At 47.8% G+C, this 22,973-nt stretch overlaps 1 protein-coding gene across 1 annotated transcript in view; it reads right to left on the reverse strand.

Annotated features, from left to right (window-relative positions):
• Nucleotides 1–19,104, reverse strand: part of XKR6 (XK related 6) — a 257,290-nt gene extending 238,186 nt beyond the window's left edge. Inside the window, exon 1 of the mRNA XM_040427171.1 lies at nt 18,437–19,104. Within this exon, the coding sequence (XP_040283105.1) occupies nt 18,437–19,104 (668 nt within the window). The remainder of the gene's footprint in view (nt 1–18,436) is intronic.
• Between the last annotated feature and the right edge of the window lie 3,869 nt (nt 19,105–22,973).

The following is a 22,973-nucleotide window of genomic DNA, read 5'->3' on the forward strand; positions in this document are numbered from 1 at the left end:
CTGTCACGTCTGTCACATGTGCTCAGTGTGAACCTGCTTTCATCTGTGAAGAGCACAGGGCGCCAGTGGCGAATTTGCCAATCTTGGTGTTCTCTGGCAAATGCCAAACGTCCTGCACGGTGTTGGGCTGTAAGCACAACCCCCACCTGTGGACGTCGGGCCCTCATATCACCCTCATGGAGTCTGTTTCTGACCGTTTGAGCAGACACATGCACATTTGTGGCCTGCTGGAGGTAATTTTGCAGGGCTCTGGCAGTGCTCCTCCTGTTCCTCCTTGCACAAAGGCGGAGGTAGCGGTCCTGCTGCTGGGTTGTTGCCCTCCTACGGCCTCCTCCACGTCTCCTGATGTACTGACCTGTCTCCTGGTAGCGCCTCCATGCTCTGGACACTACGCTGACAGACACAGCAAACCTTCTTGCCACAGCTCGCATTGATGTGCCATCCTGGATAAGCTGCACTACCTGAGCCACTTGTGTGGGTTGTAGACTCCGTCTCATGCTACCACTAGAGTGAAAGCACCGCCAGCATTCAAAAGTGACCAAAACATGAGCCAGGAAGCATAGGAACTGAGAAGTGGTCTGTGCTCACCACCTGCAGAACCACTCCTTTATTGGGGGTGTCTTGCTAATTGCCTATAATTTCCACCTGTTGTCTATCCCATTTGCACAACAGCATGTGAAATTGATTGTCACTCAGTGTTGCTTCCTAAGTCGACAGTTTGATTTCACAGACGTGTGATTGACTTGGAGTTACATTGTGTTGTTTAGGTGTTCCCTTTATTTTTTTGAGCAGTGTGTGTATATATATATATATATATATATATATATATATATATATATACAGTACAGACCAAAAGTTTGGACACACCTTCTCATTCAAAGAGTTTTCTTTTATTTTCATGACAATGAAAATTGTAGATTCACACTGAAGGCATCAAAACTATGAATTAACACATGTGGAATTATATACATAACAAACAAGTGTGAAACAACTGAAAATATGTCATATTCTAGGTTCTTCAAAGTAGCCACCTTCTGCTTTGATTACTGCTTTGCACACTCTTGGCATTCTCTTGATGAGCTTCAAGAGGTAGTCCCCTGAAATGGTCTTCACTTCACCGGTGTGCCCTGTCAGGTTTAATAAGTGGGATTTCTTGCCTTATAAATGGGGTTGGGACCATCAGTTGCGTTGAGGAGAAGTCAGGTGGATACACAGCTGATAGTCCTACTGAATAGACTGTTAGAATTTGTATTATGGCAAGAAAAAAGCAGCTAAGTAAAGAAAAACGAGTGGCCATCATTACTTTAAGAAATGAAGGTCAGTCAGTCAGCCGAACAATTGGGAAAACTTTGAAAGTAAGGGCTATTTGACCATGAAGGAGAGTGATGGGGTGCTGCGCCAGATGACCTGGCCTCCACAGTCACCGGACCTGAACCCAATCGAGATGGTTTGGGGTGAGCTGGACCGCAGAGTGAAGGCAAAAGGGCCAACAAGTGCTAAGCATCTCTGGGAACTCCTTCAAGACTGTTGGAAGACCATTTCAGGGGACTACCTCTTGAAGCTCATCAAGAGAATGCCAAGAGTGTGCAAAGCAGTAATCAAAGCAAAAGGTGGCTACTTTGAAGAACCTAGAATATGACATATTTTTAGTTGTTTCACACTTGTTTGTTATGTATATAATTCCACATGTGTTAATTCATAGTTTTGATGCCTTCATAGTCATGAAAATAAAGAAAACTGTTTGAATGAGAAGGTGTGTCCAAACTTTTGGTCTGTACTGTATCTACTTGTAATGTCTAGGTGTTTTATATAGCGATGTGTATTTATTGTGTAGTGGTGACGTATAGATATATAGACAAGAGAAAATATGAGATTTGCACACCCTAGATGGTGGGTGCTCGTAGAGGACAGGCGTCAATTGATTCACAGGAGAAATCCACGGCACACATATGCATTTCATCAATTAATGGTTTTTAATTCATGGTAGTTTATACATCATATTTTGTTCCATCCAGAGCAATTATTCGAGCAATATAATTAGTTAAGCAGTACAACCCCAACGTTTCGTTCGGTGTCGACCTTTATCAGGGGATCTGTGACTTTGGATATACAAGGTGTGCTCTGGATCCCTTGATAAAGGTCAACATTACTGCTTAACTAATTATATTGCTCGAATAATTGCTCTGGATGGAACAAAATATGATGTATAAACTACCATGAATTAAAAAACATTCATTGATGAAATGCATATGGTGTGCCGTGGATTTCTCCTGTGTATAGATATATAGAGGCACATTTATTAAGACCGGCATTTTAATAAATGACTCCCATAGATATTATATCTAGATATTGTGTATGGCGGTGTGTATTTATAGGGTAGTGGTATATATACTTATAATGTCTACATATTATATATAGCGGTGTGTATTTATAGGGTAGTGGTATATATACTTATAATGTCTACATATTGTGTATTTATAGTGTAGTGGTATATATACTTATAATGTTTAGATATTATATATAGCGGTGTGTATTTATAGTGTAGTGGTATATATACTTATAATGTCTACATATTATATATAGCGGTGTGTATTTATAGGGTAGTGGTATATATACTTATAATGTCTACATATTATATATAGCGGTGTGTATTTATAGTGTAGTGGTATATATACTTATAATGTCTACATATTATATATAGCGGTGTGTATTTATAGGGTAGTGGTATATATACTTATAATGTCTACATATTATATATAGCGGTGTGTATTTATAGGGTAGTGGTATATATACTTATAATGTCTACATATTGTGTATTTATAGTGTAGTGGTATATATACTTATAATGTCTACATATTGTGTATTTATAGTGTAGTGGTATATATACTTATAATGTTTAGATATTATATATAGCGGTGTGTATTTATAGTGTAGTGGTATATATACTTATAATGTCTACATATTATATATAGCGGTGTGTATTTATAGGGTAGTGGTATATATACTTATAATGTCTACATATTATATATAGCGGTGTGTATTTATAGTGTAGTGGTATATATACTTATAATGTCTACATATTATATATAGCGGTGTGTATTTATAGGGTAGTGGTATATATACTTATAATGTCTACATATTATATATAGCGGTGTGTATTTATAGGGTAGTGGTATATATACTTATAATGTCTACATATTGTGTATTTATAGTGTAGTGGTATATATACTTATAATGTCTACATATTGTGTATTTATAGTGTAGTGGTATATATACTTATAATGTCTACATATTGTGTATTTATAGTGTAGTGGTATATATACTTATAATGTCTACATATTATATATAGCGGTGTGTATTTATAGTGTAGTGGTATATATACTTATAATGTCTACATATTATATATAGCGGTGTGTATTTATAGGGTAGTGGTATATATACTTATAATGTCTACATATTGTGTATTTATAGTGTAGTGGTATATATACTTATAATGTTTAGATATTATATATAGCGGTGTGTATTTATAGAGTACTGGTTTATAGATGTATAAAGTTGAGATATTGTACTGTATATGGCGGTGTGTATTTATAGTGTAGTGGTGTATAGATTTATAATGTCTAGATATTATATATGGCGGTGTGTAATTATCGTTTACTGGTGTGTATACTTGTGCAGGGATTTGTATCTCATGTACAGAGGTGTACACGGTTGTGTATGTGGGCACATTTCCCGTGTACATATATATGTTTATCCCGTCACCTGTATGTTGCTGGCTCCATCCATACGTTTGCTGCTCCTCTCACATGTCTGGTGTGAGGACCCACTGTCCATCTCCGCGCCATGCAGCTGCACATAGAAGGATCAATGGCTTCCCCACGACCAAAATAAAAGCGCTGATTAGATCCCCCCCAACGCCACCAGCTGCCGACATAAATACCGCTATTATCTGCTGCAGAAACAGCCATTTTTCAATTGTATCTGAAGAGAAGGAAGAATGGCTTCGCTTAATAATATAAACGCCTTTAGTAATTGCTATTTTTACTCGCAGCCTTCCTCCAATCACAGGGGGAAAACAAGTCAATTACCGCCGGCGAGGGCGAGCGCCCAATTTCCTTAAATATGGAGAACGGCACAATGACAATTTCCCATTAGACGCTGGAAGGGCCTGTGTAGCCTTGTCTCCCCCGACCCCCGTCACATAGGTGATTGTGGCGTCGCTCTGACTAATCTTAAAGGGGTCGTCCAGATTTCTCACTGTATATTGGAGGGTTCTGCAACTATGGCGGAGATTAAGAAAACAGTTGAAAAAACGGTCTTTGTTGCCCATAGCAACCAATCCCAAGCACCTGTTTCGTCCAGGGCTTGCCACCCAACTTGAATAAAATCTGTAGAATCTGAAATTCCAGCACCGATAAAAAATATAAAATTCCTTTATTTAAACATATACATACCTGTAAACCGCTGTTATTCATGGCATAAAACTCCCTGTTCTACATATTTGATTCATTTTTCAACCACAGAATACAAAATGTAAACTGAGCCGTGATTGGTTGCCATGGGAAACAAAGACTGAAAACTTTTGGGGCAAATTTATGAAATTGCCTTTGTTATCCATAGCAACTAATCACAGCGCAGCTTTCATTTTGTAATCTACAGTTGAAAAATGATAGCTGCCTGGTGATTGGTTGCTATGGACATAAAAAAAATATACATTTCCCTCACAGATTTCACAGTCTTCATAGCAACCAATCACAGGACAGCTTTCATGTTGTATTCTGCTGTTGAAAAATGAAAGCTACACTGTGATTGGTTGCAGTTAGAGATAAGCAAATTATTAAAAAATTTGATTTGGCTGCTTTGATGAATTTTACAAAAAAAAAATCGCTTTTTGTCACTAAGAGCATTACTTTGTAAACAGTGGGTGCAATGACAGGGAGCAGCAATTGCGCTGCCCCCCTCCCCCTTCATTGTACCCCTCAGATGCCACGTTCATAGCTAATCGTGGCATCTGAAATAAATAACAGAGTGTACACGTCGCCGCGCATGGGATTTCGTGCGAGATCTTCGAGCAAGATGGCGGCAGCTGACCCATTGCTAGCAAATGGATGAGTTAAGTATTATATTTTTTGGTTTTTACACTATTTCAGATTAAATCGAGCCGCTACCACACAGCACAAGGAAATTCGGCTTTGTGGCGAATTGAATTTATCCTGGAATTCGGGTGGATCCCAATGGACAACAAAGACCGTTCTTCTTTCAGTTTCATAAATCTGCACCTTTGTGTTTCTATTCATGACCTTTCCTGGGTTTATGTATTACAAACTGGCACGCTTACCAGATAGTGCGCCCCCTAAAGAGGCAGACACTTTGGGGGTCATTTATCAAACTGGTGTAAAGTAGAAGTGGCTTAGTTGCCCATAGCAACCAATCAGATTCCACTTTTCATTTTAGACAGCTCCTTTGGAAAATAAAAGGACAAATCTGATTGGTTGCTATGGGCAACTAAGCCAGTTCTACTTTACACTTTTTGATAAATGACCCCCAAATTAGTCATTTATGAGACAAATGGGAGGTCACAGACTGATAGTGCAAGAAGCAGAGCCCCCAGCAGCACAGAGTATTTTAGGAGAGGGGTGTGCTGATCTTGTGAGGGGCAGTGACCTGGCCTATCATGTGATATCAGGGGCTGTGTGAGACATGATGTGAGGGGGGAATGGAGACAAATGGGAGGTCGACAGACTGATAGTGGAGGATGCAGAGCCCCCAGCAGCACAGAGTATTTTAGGAGAGGGGTGTGCTGATCTTGTTGGGGTGCAGTGACCTGGCCTCTCATGTGATATTAGGGTCTGCATGTGACATGATGTGAGGGGGGGAATGGAAACAAATGGGAGGTCACAGACTAATAGTGGAAGCAGAGCCCCCAGCAGCACAGAGGATTTCAGTAAAGTGTTGTGCTGATCTTGTGGGGAAGGGGGGGGGGGGGCAGTGACCTGTCCTATCATGTGATATTAGGGGTTGTGTGAGACATGATGTGAGGGGGGAAAGAAGACAAATGGGAGGTTACAGACTGATAGTGGAGGAAGCAGAGCCCCCAGCAGCACAGAGTATTTCAGGAGAGGAGAGTGCTGATCTTGTGTGTGTGGGTTTAGTGACCTGTCCTATCATGTGATATTAGGGTCTGCATGTGACATGATGTGAGGGGGGAATGGAGACAAATGGGAGGTCACAGACTGATAGTGAAAGGAGCAGAACCCCCAGCAGCACAGAGTATTTCAGGAGAGGAGAGTGCTGATCCTGTGTGTGTGGGTTTAGTGACCTGTCCTATCATGTGATATTAGGGTCTGCATGTGACATGATGTGAGGGGGGAATGGAGACAAATGGGAGGTCACAGACTGATAGTGAAAGGAGCAGAACCCCCAGCAGCACAGAGTATTTCAGGAGAGGGGTGTGTTGATCTTGTGGGGTGCAGTGACCTGGCCTCTCATGTGATATTAGGGTCTGCATGTGACATGATGTGAGGGGGGAATGGAGACAAATGGGAGGTCACAGACTAATAGTGGAAGAAGCAGAGCCCCCAGCAGCACAGAGGATTTCAGGAGAGGAGAGTGCTGATCCTGTGTGTGGGGGGGGGGCAGTGACCTGTCCTATCATGTGATATTAGGGACTGTGTGAGACATGATGTGAGGGGGGAATGGAGACAAGCAGGAGGTCACAGACTGATAGTGGAAGGTGCGGAGTCCCCAGCAGCACAGAGGATTTCAGGAGAGGAGAGTGCTGATCTTGAGGGATAGGAGCAGTGACCTGTCTCTCATGTGATATTAGGGACTGTGTGAGACATGATGTGAGGGGGGAATGGAGACAAGCAGGAGGTCACAGACTGATAGTGGAAGGTGCGGAGTCCCCAGCAGCACAGAGTATTTCAGAAGAGCAGTGTGCTGCCTTGACCCGTGCTCTCATGATGTTGGTGAGCACACCGCCACCTCGGCTATATCCTCAGACAGCCGCAGCTTGCACAGACAGAACCTGACGGATGGAAGCCGTGTCTGAACTTGTGGGTATTCCTCATGTTTGATTTTTAAGTTAAATATCCCGAGGCTTCGGATTTCACTTTTTCTTTTTTTAAGTAAAAATAGAGAGCAACTCAAAGGCGCACCGCCGCTGCTTTCATGTTAACAAGAGGACACGGCTCTCTGATCTGGTTCCTTCTGCGGCGTGTGGGTGGCGTCCTGGGAAATGAAATTAGGACTGTCACCAATTAAGGCAGAGGGAACGGAATGCGAGGAATACAGAGATTACAATACTGAAACCATCCCTGAAAGCCAGAGCGCCATCTCCATGTAACCCTGATTGACTGGACTTTCTCATGCTCTAGTCACATCCAGAGCTGCTTTTCAAATTCTGCTTATTGCAATTTTAATTTTTTTTTGTATATTAACTAGAATAGTGTGTTTTCAATACTTTTGCCATCATGCTTTGCGGTATATTCTGTGTAGTCACAGGACAGGCAGGGGGTCAGAGGAAAGATTTAAAGGGGTTATCCTATGACTGATGTAAAACATGTAAATCAGACAAAGTTAGAACCAGCCCTGTGCCTCACATGGATCCAGAGATCTCCCCATTCATTGCTCTGCTAGGTTTATATCAAGCTGACAGCTCAAGGGGCGTGTCCATGCTCTCCCTATCACAGCTCAAGGGGTGTGTCCATGCTCTCCCTATCACAGCTCAAGGGGCGTGTCCATGCTCTCCCTATCACAGCTCAGGAGGCGTGTCCATGCTCTCCCTATCACAGCTCAGGAGGCGTGTCCATGATCTCCCTATCACAGCGCAGGAGACAGTTGAAGGATGAAACTGAGCATGTGCGGCCTTCTCAGTGAGCAGGACAAAGAAATAAGAAAAAAAAACAGCAGGTGGCGCCATACATATACATTTTATTGAATATCTCAGTGGCTATGCAAAATTTTGAAGGACATGCAAATACAAAAAGAATTCAGATTTTAAAAAAAATTGTAGTACAACCCCTTTAAGGTCATGCAGCCTGAAGCCACAATTCGGAATGCAGCTCTGGATGTAGCTGAAGTATAAAACTTAATGGGGATTATGATGAGTACAAAGTAAGGCCTCATGCACAGGTCCGTATGTATTTTGCGGTCCGCAAAAAATACGGATGACGTCCGTGTGCATTCCGTATTTTGTGGAACGGGACAGCTGGCCCCTAAGAGAACAGTCCTATCCTTGTCCGTAGTGCGGACAATAATAGGACATGTTCTATTTTTTTGCGGAACGGAAACGGAATGCACACAGAGTAACTTCTGTTTTTTTTGCGGACCCATTGAAATGAATGGTTCCGTATACGGTCTGCAAAAAAAACGGAACGGACACGGAAAGAAAATACGTTTGTGTGCATGAGACGGGGGGAGGTAAGCTGCCGCCAGGTGCCTCTAGTAAGAGCAAAACAGGTGGGCATGCTGAAATCCAACATGCCCAATCCTTCCCCCTCCAATCTGATGGGCCAGATGCAGATTCAGCCAACCTTCTTGTTTTCTTGGAGGCACATGCACCCAAAAGGAGATCGAATCACCAGACGTATCAGTTCACACATATAGACAAAGGACTACTACTCCCAGCATGCATACTTGCTCTGCTCAGAAGTCCCATAGAAATGAATGGAGCATGCTGGGACTTGTAGTTTCACAGCAGCTGGGGTGACGTTCACTATGCTATTCCGTATAGACTCATCATCAGCCAAGGGTACAATGTGATTGCTACCTGTGGAGATCCCCTTTAAGAATTGAATGCGAGGACATGTTGGGCATGCGGACGGGTCATATGAGGTTGTCTTCCCCATGGTTGATGTCTCAAGTCTTTGGAGATTCCTAATAATGGAGGAGAGGGCAGCACATTGCGTGTCCGCTGAAGGGATTAAACAACACGTGTACTTCATCCATATTTAATGACCAGAGAAATAAGAGACCGCTATACCCTTACAAACTGCTAATGACTCCCACCAGCGTCCTTCTGATGCACGGCAGGACTTCCTGTGACTGTGGATGGTCAAAGCTGGAGGACAGAACTTACCAGGCGAACCACATCGATGGAGTTAATAAGGTCTCTGTATTGTAGTCTATAGGTGTTGCTGGTCAGCTCTCCTCTCCTATGGGAGCCATAAGCAGCTACACATACATTACAGGGCCAGCCCCCCACTGCTCTGGATAGCTGCATAGGACTCCAAAAGATTATGGGACCAGCTCTCCTCTGTGTAGCTGCTTATGTCTCCCATATAATTTAGGACCAGCTCTCCTCTGTGTAGATGCTTATGTCTCCCATATAATTTAGGGTCAGCTCTCCTCTGTGTAGCTGCTTATGGCTCCTATATAAATTAGGGTCAGCTCTCCTCTGTGTAGCTGCTTATGGCTCCTATATAAATTAGGGTCAGCTCTCCTCTGTGTAGCTGCTTATGGCTCCTATATAAATTAGGGTCAGCTCTCCTCTGTGTAGCTGCTTATGGCTCCTATATAAATTACGGTCAGCTCTCCTCTGTGTAGCTGCTTATGGCTCCCCTAGATTATATGGCCAGCTCTCCTCTGTGTAGCTGCTTATGGCTCCTATATAAATTAGGGTCAGCTCTCCTCTGTGTAGCTGCTTATGGCTCCTATATAAATTACGGTCAGCTCTCCTCTGTGTAGCTGCTTATGGCTCCTATATAAATTACGGTCAGCTCTCCTCTGTGTAGCTGCTTATGGCTCCCCTAGATTATATGGCCAGCTCTCCTCTGTGTAGCTGCTTATGGCTCCTATATAATTTAGGGTCAGCTCTCCTCTGTGTAGCTGCTTATGGCTCCTATATAAATTAGGGTCAGCTCTCCTCTGTGTAGCTGCTTATGGCTCCTATATAAATTAGGGCCAGCTCTCCTCTCTCTAGCTGCTTATGGCTTCTATATAACTTAGGGTCAGCTCTCCTGTGTAGCTGCTTACGGCTCCCATATAATTTAGGATCAGCTCTCCTCTGTGTAGCTGCTTACGGCTCCCATATAACTTAGGGTCAGCTCTCCTGTGTAGCTGCTTATGGCTCCCATATAATTTAGGATCAGCTCTCCTCTGTGTAGCTGCTTATGGCCGGCTTCTGTAGCTAAACTCGGAGTCACAGGACCTCTGTCATCACAATAGACAGGTGTCCCCCCAGCCAGTGACGCATTCATAGCCTGTCTCTTTTTGAAATGTCTCTTTCGGTGGGTGATTGAATTACAATAAGAACTTTCATAGGGATAAATACCATCTTCAAACCTGCTCTGGTGTATTTTCTATAGGCAATTGCTCTTTAGGAAATTGCTTAAAGGGGTATTCCCATCTCATCACTAGGATATGCCACGACTTTCTGAACAGTGGAGACCCCCATCCAGTTTTGAGCATTAAGTGCTGTGTGACCCAATGCGTCCCTGCACAGTCGGGTGGTCAGGGGCCGCAGCACTAAACCAGCACTGGGTCGCTCTTAATGCTCAAGATCATGGGGGTCCCAGAGGACAGACCCCCACCGATCATAAAGGGATGGCATATCGTAGAGCAGGGGTCGACAACCTCCGACACCCCACCTGTCCAAAACTACAACTCCTAGGATGCACACTCGCTTGGGTGTTAATCAGAGAATGCTGGGAGTTGCAGTTTCACAACAGATGGAGTGTCGGAAGTTGCTGCCCCCTGTCCTAGGAATATGCCATCACTTTGTAAGATAGGGGTCCATCTTTTATCCTTGGCATGGGGGGGGGGGGGGGGGTGGGTGGGTGCCGCCATTATAAGAACCATCCAGCCTCTAATCAAAATTGGCAAAAAAAAATGTGTAAATGATATGAAAACATAACGAAAAAATAAAACACAACAGAAAAGAAGGGGATACAAAGCGATTTAATGAAATGAAACTTTATTCACAAAAACTTTAATGAACAAATGAATAAAATGGCACAAAACAGATATAATAAGAAAACAAAAGTAAATGCCAAGAAAATCACATAATACAGTATAAAAAGTATAATACAGGGATGGGCAAACCTCCGGCAGTCCAGCCACTACAACTCCCAGAATGCCTCATACTCTTCTATGGGAGTAAAAAAAAACAGCCATGCTGGGAGTTGTAGTTTCACAGCAGCCCATCAGTTTGCATCGAAATAGGGCAAAGCCATGAAATTAGGCGATTTCTGATATAAAAATCACAACTGCTGAACTTGGGGCAGAAAATGTAGACCCTTCTGTGGCGGTTGCTATACTGGCGGTGGCCTGGGCTCAGCTCTTCTCCCAGGAGGTCCTGAGAGACTGACCCAAGGGGAGCTCTCCAATACTGCACTTGGTGAGAAGCCTCCCTGTCCACCCGTCATTAGATCAGACAGAAGATCTATTCTTTGCTGGTTGACATGACACACGGCTGCTCTCTAGGAAGCGATCTAGTCAATGGCAGCAGAGTAATTATATGTCCCGGATTATGTAAGTGAGCGGCGTCAGAGAGCAGTCACAGAGACCAGTATGGCTGCAGTGTAGACAGAGGAGTCCTGACAGCTTAAAGTCACCGGTCGGTATACAACGCCCTGGTCTTATATATGGCAGGATCCAGCTTCCTGGGCCCAGCAGCCATTTTTATTCTCTATGGCGTCTCCATCTTTCACTGCTCCAACATGTATATGAGACAGGGAGGCAGTACTATCTGTACCTACATTATTTACCTGGAGGCAGTACTATCTGTACCTACATCACTTACAGGGAGAGACAGGGGGCAGTACTATCTGTACCTACATCACTTACAGGGAGGCAGTACTATCTGTACCTACATCACTTACAGGGAGAGACAGGGAGGCAGTACTATCTGTACCTACATCATTTACAGGGAGAGACAGGGAGGCAGTGCTATCTGTACCTACATCATTTACAGGGAGAGACAGAGGCAGTACTATCTGTACCTACATCATTTACAGGGAGAGACAGGGAGGCAGTACTATCTGTACCTACATCATTTACAGGGAGAGACAGGGAGGCAGTACTATCTGTACCTACATCACTTACAGGGAGAGACAGGGAGGCAGTACTATCTGTACCTACATCATTTACAGGGAGGCAGTACTATCTGTACCTACATCACTTACAGGGAGGCAGTGCTATCTGTACCTACATCATTTACAGGGAGGCAGTACTATCTGCACCTACATCATTTACAGGGAGGCAGTACTATCTGCACCTACATCATTTACAGGGAGGCAGTACTATCTGCACCTACATCATTTACAGGGAGGCAGTACTATCTGCACCTACATCATTTACAGGGAGGCAGTACTATCTGTACCTACATCATTTACAGGGAGGCAGTACTATCTGCACCTACATCATTTACAGGGAGGCAGTACTATCTGCACCTACATCATTTACAGGGAGGCAGTACTATCTGCACCTACATCATTTACAGGGAGGCAGTACTATCTGTACCTACATCACTTACAGGGAGAGACAGGGAGGCAGTGCTATCTGTACCTACATCATTTACAGGGAGGCAGTACTACCTGTACCTACATCATTTACAGGGAGAGACAGGGAGGCAGTGCTATCTGTACCTACATCATTTACAGGGAGAGACAGGGAGGCAGTACTATCTGTACCTACATCATTTACAGGGAGAGACAGGGGGGCAGTACTATCTGTACCTACATCTACATGGCGACACAGAGAGGTGTTATTACCTATAGCTGCAGTATTACAGGTACCTACAGGTGCAGTATTACAGGTACCTACAGGTGCATTACCTGCTCTGATATTCTGCCCCTCCAGGCCATACATATAGTGGTCACCTTGCTGTCGCATGGCTATTGCCCCCCCACAAATTTACATTGTGAAAACACAAATACACGCCCCAATAATCTGATTAACCCCTTATGTACACATTTGTACCCATGTACCAAACTCCCTAAACACAAACACTGCGAGTAAAGAACAATATTCATCATAAACCCGGATATCACAGAAGAGGCGACAAATAATACCGATGGCGCCCACATGTAGGGAAGAGTTCCACTAAACATTAATTTAGCTCAAGTATTTGATAGAAAACAATGAATTCATTTAAATGTATGAATATAAAATGTGCTTGCAAGTCGGGGGTTAATAGTACAAACAATGCGGAAACTGGTGATAATTACAAAATGTGAGAGTTCACAGAATGAATCCTCGTCTCAGTGTCTCTGGAGGAGCCGCCCGGCATTACACAGACAGCCCCACTGACATGAATGGGCATTGTGTACTGCTTCATGTCACCTGTGGTGGCGCTGCAGAGAAACTGGACACTTACACAGCTGATCGCTGGAGGTCTCAACAAGGGGAGAATCTGTGATGGCAGAAGACCTAACATGTAGAGACTCCCCAAAGAGAAAGCAGTACGGCTTTAGAGCCAAGGAAGAATCGGAGGACTTGGTGAATACCAAGAAACTAGGAAAAAGTCAGGAGAAATCTAAAATTCTGTAGATCAGGAGAAATATCCTCCCCCCCTCCAGGCAGACAGGCGACCACAGAGCGTCCCCCCCTCTAGGCAGACAGGCGACCACAGAGCGCCCCCCCCCCCCAGGCAGAAAGGCGACCACAGAGCGTCCCCCCCAGGCAGACAGGCGACCACAGAGCGTCCCCCCCAGGCAGACAGGCGACCACAGAGCGTCCCCCCCCCCCCTCCAGGCAGACAGGCGACCACAGAGCGTCCCCCCCTCCAGGCAGACAGGCGACCACAGAGCGTCCCCCCCAGGCAGACAGGCGACCACAGAGCGTCCCCCCCAGGCAGACAGGCGACCACAGAGCGTCCCCCCCCCCCCCCCCAGGCAGACAGGCGACCACAGAGCGTCCCCCCCTCCAGGCAGACAGGCGACCACAGAGCGTCCCCCCCAGGCAGACAGGCGACCACAGAGCGTCCCGTCCCCCCCTCCAGGCAGACAGGCGACCACAGAGCGTCCCCCCCCCCCCCCCCCAGGCAGACAGGCGACCACAGAGCGACCCCCCCCCCCCCTCCAGGCAGACAGGCGACCACAGAGCGTCCCCCCCCTTCCCAGGCAGACAGGCGACCACAGAGCGTCCCCCCCCTTCCCAGGCAGACAGGCGACCACAGAGCGTCCCCCCCCTTCCCAGGCAGACAGGCGACCACAGAGCGTCCCCTCCCTTCCCAGGCAGACAGGCGACCACAGAGCGTCCCCCCCAGGCAGACAGGCGACAACAGACCATTCCAAAAGAATACCTATTTGACTACAATACTACTTAAGTCCAGGCATGCTATGCAGAGGTAGGGTGGCCAAGACTCCAGAAGCCAGGCAGACTACCACAGCACTGGCACAAAACCCGGGTATGTCGGCTCTTACGATTTGTCTAGCGCATGAATACAGAAGAGTAGAATATTCCTTAAAATTACAGCATCATAACTTTCTCCAAGAGTGACCCGAGGATATTAAGTCAAGACGTTACTAGAAGTTTGGAAATACCTGGAGAGTCACTAGCCCCATAATCCAGGAGGAGACAGCACATGGCACCTAGGAGGCACCACGATTTCTACAGAGACATCTCCGAGGTCGCTCATCCCTGCTGCAGAGATCGCTCTCATGGATCTGAGTTCCGTTAATGCTCTCCGCACACATGAAGAAAGCTGTAAACGTAGAAGGCATGGGGGGGGGGGGGGGGGCGCAGAGCCGTCATGAGCCGCAGCAGCTCCCACCTGCACAGTCTTTAACCTCCCCCACACACTGCTTGTCTGCAGTCACCACCGGACAATCCTATACAGAGTCTAGGAGAAGAGAACCGACCATTGTCAGCTCCAGTATGGAGGGCCAGTCACTGGTTAGGAGACTAGCTAGGCTTTATTCCCTAGGCTGGATGACACTCTGCAGCCTGAGCAAGGTGCCGTATATCACAGACTGCTGGGGGGGCCGGCGGGCGGGGGGCTACTGAGCAGCCTTGGAAGAAGAAACAGAATTCAAGAACCAAATGGAGGAATCTCCTCAGTGATCCGTACTGCAGGTCAAGACATTTACATGGAGAACATACGTGACTACCCACGGAGAGCAGCCTTATGTACGGGGCAGAAAGAGAAAGAATCAAGACCCATAATGTACAGCAACAAGTCAGACACCGGACAGCACTAATCTATAGTGTCTGCCCCCATAGAGAGTGAAGCTCCAGTCTATAGTGTCCACTATACGGACAGCTCCAGTCTATAGTGTCCTCTGTACGGACAGCTCCAGTCTATAGTCTCCTCTGTACGGACAGCTCCAGTCTATAGTGTCCCCTATACGGACAGCTCCAGTCTATAGTGTCCCCTATACGGACAGCTCCAGTCTATAGTGTCCCCTATACGGACAGCTCCAGTCTATAGTGTCCCCTATACGGACAGCTCCAGTCTATAGTGTCCCCTATACGGACAGCTCCAGTCTATAGTGTCCCCTATACGGTGTACGGACAGCTCCAGTCTATAGTGTCCCCTATACGGACAGCTCCAGTCTATAGTGTCCCCTATACGGACAGCTCCAGTCTATAGTGTCCCCTATACGGACAGCTCCAGTCTATAGTGTCCCCTATACGGTGTACGGACAGCTCCAGTCTATAGTGTCCCCTATACGGACAGCTCCAGTCTATAGCCTCCTCTGTACGGACAGCTCCAGTCTATAGCGTCCTCTGTACGGACAGCTCCAGTCTATAGCGTCCTCTATACGGACAGCTCCAGTCTATAGCGTCCTCTGTACGGACAGCTCCAGTCTATAGCGTCCTCTGTACGGACAGCTCCAGTCTATAGCGTCCTCTGTACGGACAGCTCCAGTCTATAGCGTCCTCTGTACGGACAGCTCCAGTCTATAGCCTCCTCTGTACGGACAGCTCCAGTCTATAGCCTCCTCTGTACGGACAGCTCCAGTCTATAGCCTCCTCTGTACGGACAGCTCCAGTCTATAGCCTCCTCTATACGGACAGCTCCAGTCTATAGCCTCCTCTATACGGACAGCTCCAGTCTATAGCCTCCTCTATACGGACAGCTCCAGTCTATAGCCTCCTCTATACGGACAGCTCCAGTCTATAGCCTCCTCTATACGGACAGCTCCAGTCTATAGCCTCCTCTATACGGACAGCTCCAGTCTATAGCCTCCTCTATACGGACAGCTCCAGTCTATAGCCTCCTCTATACGGACAGCTCCAGTCTATAGCCTCCTCTATACGGACAGCTCCAGTCTATAGCCTCCTCTATACGGACAGCTCCAGTCTATAGCCTCCTCTATACGGACAGCTCCAGTCTATAGCCTCCTCTATACGGACAGCTCCAGTCTATAGCCTCCTCTATACGGACAGCTCCAGTCTATAGCGTCCTCTATACGGACAGCTCCAGTCTATAGCGTCCCCTGTACGGACAGCTCCAGTCTATAGCGTCCCCTGTACGGACAGCTCCAGTCTATAGTGTCCCCTGTACGGACAGCTCCAGTCTATAGCGTCCCCTATACGGGCAGCTCCAGTCTATAGCGTCCCCTATACGGGCAGCTCCAGTCTATAGCGTCCACTATACGGGCAGCTCCAGTCTATAGCGTCCACTATACGGACAGCTCCAGTCTATAGCGTCCTCTATACGGACAGCTCCAGTCTATAGTGTCGCCTATACGGACAGCTCCAGTCTATAGCGTCCCCTATACGGGCAGCTCCAGTCTATAGCGTCCACTATACGGACAGCTCCAGTCTATAGCGTCCTCTATACGGACAGCTCCAGTCTATAGTGTCGCCTATACGGACAGCTCCAGTCTATAGTCTCCTCTATACGGACAGCTCTGCAGCACAGGCGGTGGACGCTCTGACTGCAGTTCGGCACAGGGGCTGGGGACAGCTTTCAGCGCCCACACAATACCTGACCTGCCTGACAAACACCACCGGCTCCTCTCCGACATTGCAGCAATCCCCCCCCCCCAGTCAGTGGACCATAAGGCGGAGGTCTCCCCGTGTGGGTGGTGGGGACACAGACCCCGCACATCTGGGTGTGTGGCAGACGGGTCTGAAGCTGCAGCAGCTCCTGCTGTGTAATCCCCACCTCTCAGAATGGCAGGGAAGGTTACTGCTGTGGCCCAGCTCCGAGCAGCGGGGAGGGCCCGAATCTCAAGGATGAAGGTTAATGAAACCTGATCCAGACACTAAGCAGAGCTCCAGTAATGTCCCCGGCTGTACCGTCAGCACCCTGCACCGCCACATCAGGGTGCACCGCCACATCAGGGTGCACCCACAACCCTCCATCACAGGCTAAACCCCTGTGTATGTACACCAGTCTATCATTTCTGCCCCTGCAGGATCCCCCGCGCACCCCCCGACTCCTGTCCCTGCGCGATCCCCGTGCACCCCCCCAACTCCTGTCCCTGCACGATCCCCGCGCACGCCCCCCCCCAAACTCCTGTCACTGCGCGATCCCCGCGCACGCCCCCAAACTCCTGTCCCTGCGCGATCCCCGCGCACGCCCCCCCAAACTCCTGTCCCTGCGCGATCCCCGCGCACGCCCCCCCAAACTCCTGTCCCTGCGCGATCCCCGCGCACGCCCCCCCAAACTCCTGTCCCTGCGCGATCCCCGCGCACGCCCCCCCCCAAACTCCTGTCCCTGCGCGATCCCTGCGCACGCCCCCCCCAAACTCCTGTCCCTGCGCGATCCCTGCGCACGCCCCCCCCAAACTCCTGTCCCTGCGCGATCCCTGCGCACGCCCCCCCAAACTCCTGTCCCTGCGCGATCCCTGCGCACGCCCCCCCCAAACTCCTGTCCCTGCGCGATCCCCGCGCACGCCCCCCCCCAAACTCCTGTCCCTGCACGATCCCCGCGCACGCCCCCCCCCCTAAACTCCTGTCCCTGCACGATCCCCGCGCACCCCCCCCAAACTTCTGTCCCTGCACGATCCCCGCGCACCCCCCCCAAACTCCTGTCCCTGCACGATCCCCGCGCCCCCCCCCCCAAACTCCTGTCCCTGCACGATCCCCGCGCACCCCCCCCAAACTCCTGTCCCTGCACGATCCCCGCGCACCCCCCACCCAAACTCCTGTCCCTGCACGATCCCTTCCCCCCCAGTGGGTCTCATTCCCCCCTACCATAACTCTCACCGTTCCTGGCACAGCCACAGGAAGTGGGCACAGTTCACACCACCACAGGCAGAAAACATCTGCTGCTCCCCAAATCAGCCATGACGAGTGCACCCCTGGACCCCCCCCAGGTTTAGGTGAGGGGGGCACATACGTTCAGTCACATTCCTGCCCCCTCCATGATGTAGTCAGTCGACGCCCCCACATTATCAGAGCAGGACCCCAACTTTAGCAAGAGCAGGCGAGCAGATAACCCCCAACATTGCCAATCTGCAAGGGTTTATCCAGTGTCCTCACATCACCACATTCATTGGCCCCCGATGCTTTACACTGCAGCACGTCCCCCTCTTACCTCCAGACTTGCCCCATCTGCAGCACATGGATGACAGTCTGCCAGATCCAGACAGAGAGGCGGCACAACCTGTCGGCTCCGGGGCTGGTCGTCGTGTAGGGATGATGGCGGTGGTGGTAGTAGTGATGATGAGTGTTGCCCATCATGGGGGGTCCCCGGCTGCTGAGCCCCTCCACCGCCCCCAGCCCTCCCCCGCTGTAATCCTGGGCGAACCACCTGAAGCTGAGGATCTGCACCAGCACGGAGGGCACCAGCACGAAGCCCAGCGTCAGGCAGAAGCAGACGTAGTCCCGCTGGGAGTAGTAGTCCGCCGCCAGCCACACGTCGGTGCCCACGTCCCAGAAGAAGACGAGCAGGGCCAGCACGATCCACAGGCAGTCCAGCCAGGCCCGGTCCCGGTGGGCTGCCCCCGGCGGCGGCGCCCGCTTCTGCTGCGGCGGCTTCTGCGCCTTCCCCCTCCGCAGCAGGGCGCGCAGGCAGGCCGAGCGGCAGCCCCAGTAACAGGACGACGTGTGACAGCAGTGACAGATGTGGATGGAGCTGCTCTCCCCGGGCTCCCCGTCCTCTCCCCGGCCCTCCGCCACCGCCGCAGCCGCCGCCTCGTCCAGGTTACGCAGCTGGGCGAAACCGGAGCCGACCCCCAACACGCCGTCCGACTTCGCCGCCATCTTCCTTCTCTCCAAAACCAAAAGGGGGGGAAGGAGGGGGGGAAATCCCTCCATTTCCGCCCCCTGGTGACGTCACTTCCGCTCACCTCCCTGTCTCAAGTCCACCTTTGGGGGTGGGGGGGGGGGGTTCAAAATGGCTTCCTACCTTGGGTCATGTGACCCCACTTGGAACATTATTATTTTTTTTTCTGGAGGGTCACTATCCCTTCATAGCCCAGTACTGAGCCATTCAATACCTGGAGGCAGCCCTTCACTGACAGCAAGCAGAGATGTGGGGGCAGAAAATGCCTTAGGAAGTTGCAGAACTTCACATCATGCAGGGATTTAGCTTTAATGACATAAAACTGCTCTGCATCCATACATTATTGAAGGACCTGCAACCCTCATCGTTGCAGAACTGTTATTAAAACATTCACAGACAGCAAGCAGAGGTGTGGGGGGCTAAAAATGCATTAGGAAGTTGCAGAACTTCACATCATGCCAGGATTTAGCTTTAGTGACATGAAACTGCTCTGCATCCATACATTATCGAAGGACCTGCAACCCTCATCATTGCAGAACTGTTATTAAAACATTCACTGACAGCAAGCACAGATGTGGGGGCAGAAAATGCATTAGGAAGTTGCAGAACTTCACATCATGCCAGGATTTAGCTTTAGTGACATGAAACTGCTCTACATCCATACATATCGAAGGACCTGCAACCCCCATCATTGCAGAACTGTTATTAAAACATTCACTGACAGCAAGCATAGATGTAGGAGCAGGAAAATGTCTTAGAAAGTTGCAGAACTTTACATTGTACGAGGATTCAGCTTAAGTGACATAAAACGGGAGGAGCCCTTTACATTTGATACCATTGCAGCAGTTATTAAACCATTCACTGACAGCAAGCAGAGATGTAGGAGCAGGAAAATGCATTAGGAAGTTGCAGAACTTCACATCATGCCGGGATTTAGCTTTAGTGACATGAAACTGCTCTGCATCCATACATTATCGAAGGACCTGCAACCCTCATCATTGCAGAACTGTTATTAAAACATTCACTGACAGCAAGCAGAGATGTGGGGGCAGAAAATGCATTAGGAAGTTGCAGAACTTCACATCATGCCGGGATTTAGCTTTAGTGACATGAAACTGCTCTACATCCATACATATCGAAGGACCTGCAACCCCCATCATTGCAGAACTGTTATTAAAACATTCACTGACAGCAAGCATAGATGTAGGAGCAGGAAAATGTCTTAGAAAGTTGCAGAACTTTACATTGTACGAGGATTCAGCTTAAGTGACATAAAACGGGAGGAGCCCTTTACATTTGATACCATTGCAGCAGTTATTAAACCATTCACTGACAGCAAGCAGAGATGTAGGAGCAGGAAAATGCATTAGGAAGTTGCAGAACTTCACATCATGCCGGGATTTAGCTTTAGTGACATGAAACTGCTCTGCATCCATACATTATCGAAGGACCTGCAACCCTCATCATTGCAGAACTGTCATTAAAACATTCACTGACAGCAAGCAGAGATGTAGGAGCAGGAAAATGCATTAGAAAGATGAAGAACTTCACATCGTACGAGGATTCAACTTAAGTGACATAAAACGGGAGGAGCCCTTTACATTTGATACCATTGCAGCAGTTATTAAACCATTCACTGACAGCAAGCAGAAGTGTGGGAGCAGAAAATGGATTAGAAAGTTGCAGAACATCACATCATGCCGGGATTTAGCTTTAGTGACATGAAACTGCTCTGCATCCATACATTATCGAAGGACCTGCAACCCTCATCATTGCAGAACTGTTATTAAAACATTCACTGACAGCAAGCAGAGATGTGGGGGCAGAAAATGCATTAGGAAGTTGCAGAACTTCACATCATGCCGGGATTTAGCTTTAGTGACATGAAACTGCTCTACATCCATACATATCGAAGGACCTGCAACCCCCATCATTGCAGAACTGTTATTAAAACATTCACTGACAGCAAGCATAGATGTAGGAGCAGGAAAATGTCTTAGAAAGTTGCAGAACTTTACATTGTACGAGGATTCAGCTTAAGTGACATAAAACGGGAGGAGCCCTTTACATTTGATACCATTGCAGCAGTTATTAAACCATTCACTGACAGCAAGCAGAGATGTAGGAGCAGGAAAATGCATTAGGAAGTTGCAGAACTTCACATCATGCCGGGATTTAGCTTTAGTGACATGAAACTGCTCTGCATCCATACATTATCGAAGGACCTGCAACCCTCATCATTGCAGAACTGTCATTAAAACATTCACTGACAGCAAGCAGAGATGTAGGAGCAGGAAAATGCATTAGAAAGATGAAGAACTTCACATCGTACGAGGATTCAACTTAAGTGACATAAAACGGGAGGAGCCCTTTACATTTGATACCATTGCAGCAGTTATTAAACCATTCACTGACAGCAAGCAGAAGTGTGGGAGCAGAAAATGGATTAGAAAGTTGCAGAACATCACATCATTATTTAGCTTTAGTGACATAAAACTGGGGGGGGGGGGGCCCTTAAATTTGAGGCTTACAGTAAGTCCAATGACACATTATGAAGTGACGAGGCTTGCTGGGACTTGTAGTTGCAGTGAAGCCGGACCCCCTGGTAACTCCGCATTTACTGAGTGGTGGGCACCGGTTACATCAGGCTTCACTAATCTTTATACGGGCTTCACTCTGGCTTGCTGGGTCTTGTAGTCGCTGTGCATCCAATCCATACGTTATTGAAGGAACTGCAACCCCCATCATTGCAGAGCTATTACCAAACCATTTACTGACAACAAGCAGAGATCTGTCAACAAATGCAGAAAATATATTACACGGGATACTTAAAACTGAAAGCCCCCTTTAAATTTGAGCCTTAAAATCCATACGTTATTGAAGGCACTGTAACCCCCATCATTGCAGAACTGTTACTAAACCATTCACTGACAACAAGCAGAGATGTGTAAATCAAGTAGTATACTAGAAAGCTGCAGGGATGCAGAAAGATGTAATCGAACGCCCCCTTTACATTGGAGATATATAGTCCAAGTATGGATTAATGAGGCTTGCTGGGACTTGTAGTTGCAGTGAAACTGGGACCCCCTGGTAGCTCCCCATTTACTGAGAGGTGGGCACTGGTTATAAGGGCTTCACTCTGGCTTGCTGGGGCTTGTAGTTGCTCTGCATCTAAACATCATTAAAGGCACTGCCTCCCCCATTATTGCAGTATTGTTACAAAACCATTCATTGACAACAAGCAGAGATGTGGGGGCACAAAATATAGTAGAAAGTTGCAGAGGGTTCTCTGCGCCTAGAGACCCCTCCATAAACGGTCTGTTTTATTGACTGAAGGCAGCGCAGTCTCCATCGTTGCAAGACAGGTATTATTTCATTGACAACAAGCAGAGATGTGTAAAGCTATGTATAATATATATTTGAAGTCACTGGAACCCTCGTTGCAGAGGAGCATACGGTGGCTTGCTGGGACCTGTAGTTGATCTGCACCTAGAGATCCCTCCATATACTGTATATGATCTGCTTTACTGCAGGCACTGCAACCCCCATCATTGCAGAACTACTCAGACGCTAAAGTGTGTATATCCTTGGTAACAGACAGTCACCTCTTTGGTGGAGGACAGTCACCTCCTTGGTAGCAGACAGTCACCTCCTTGGTGGAGGACAGTCACCTCCTTGGTGGAGGACAGCCACCTCCTTGGTGGAGGACAGCTACATCCTTGGTGGAGGAAAGCTACATCCTTGGTGGAGGACAGTCACCTCCTTGGTGGAGTACAGTCACATCCTTGGTGGAGGACAGCCACCTCCTTGGTGGAGGACAGTCACATCCTTGGTGGAGGACAGCCAC

This window comes from Bufo bufo, chromosome 4 (genome assembly GCF_905171765.1).
Source record: "Bufo bufo chromosome 4, aBufBuf1.1, whole genome shotgun sequence".
Classification (NCBI taxonomy): domain Eukaryota; kingdom Metazoa; phylum Chordata; class Amphibia; order Anura; family Bufonidae; genus Bufo; species Bufo bufo.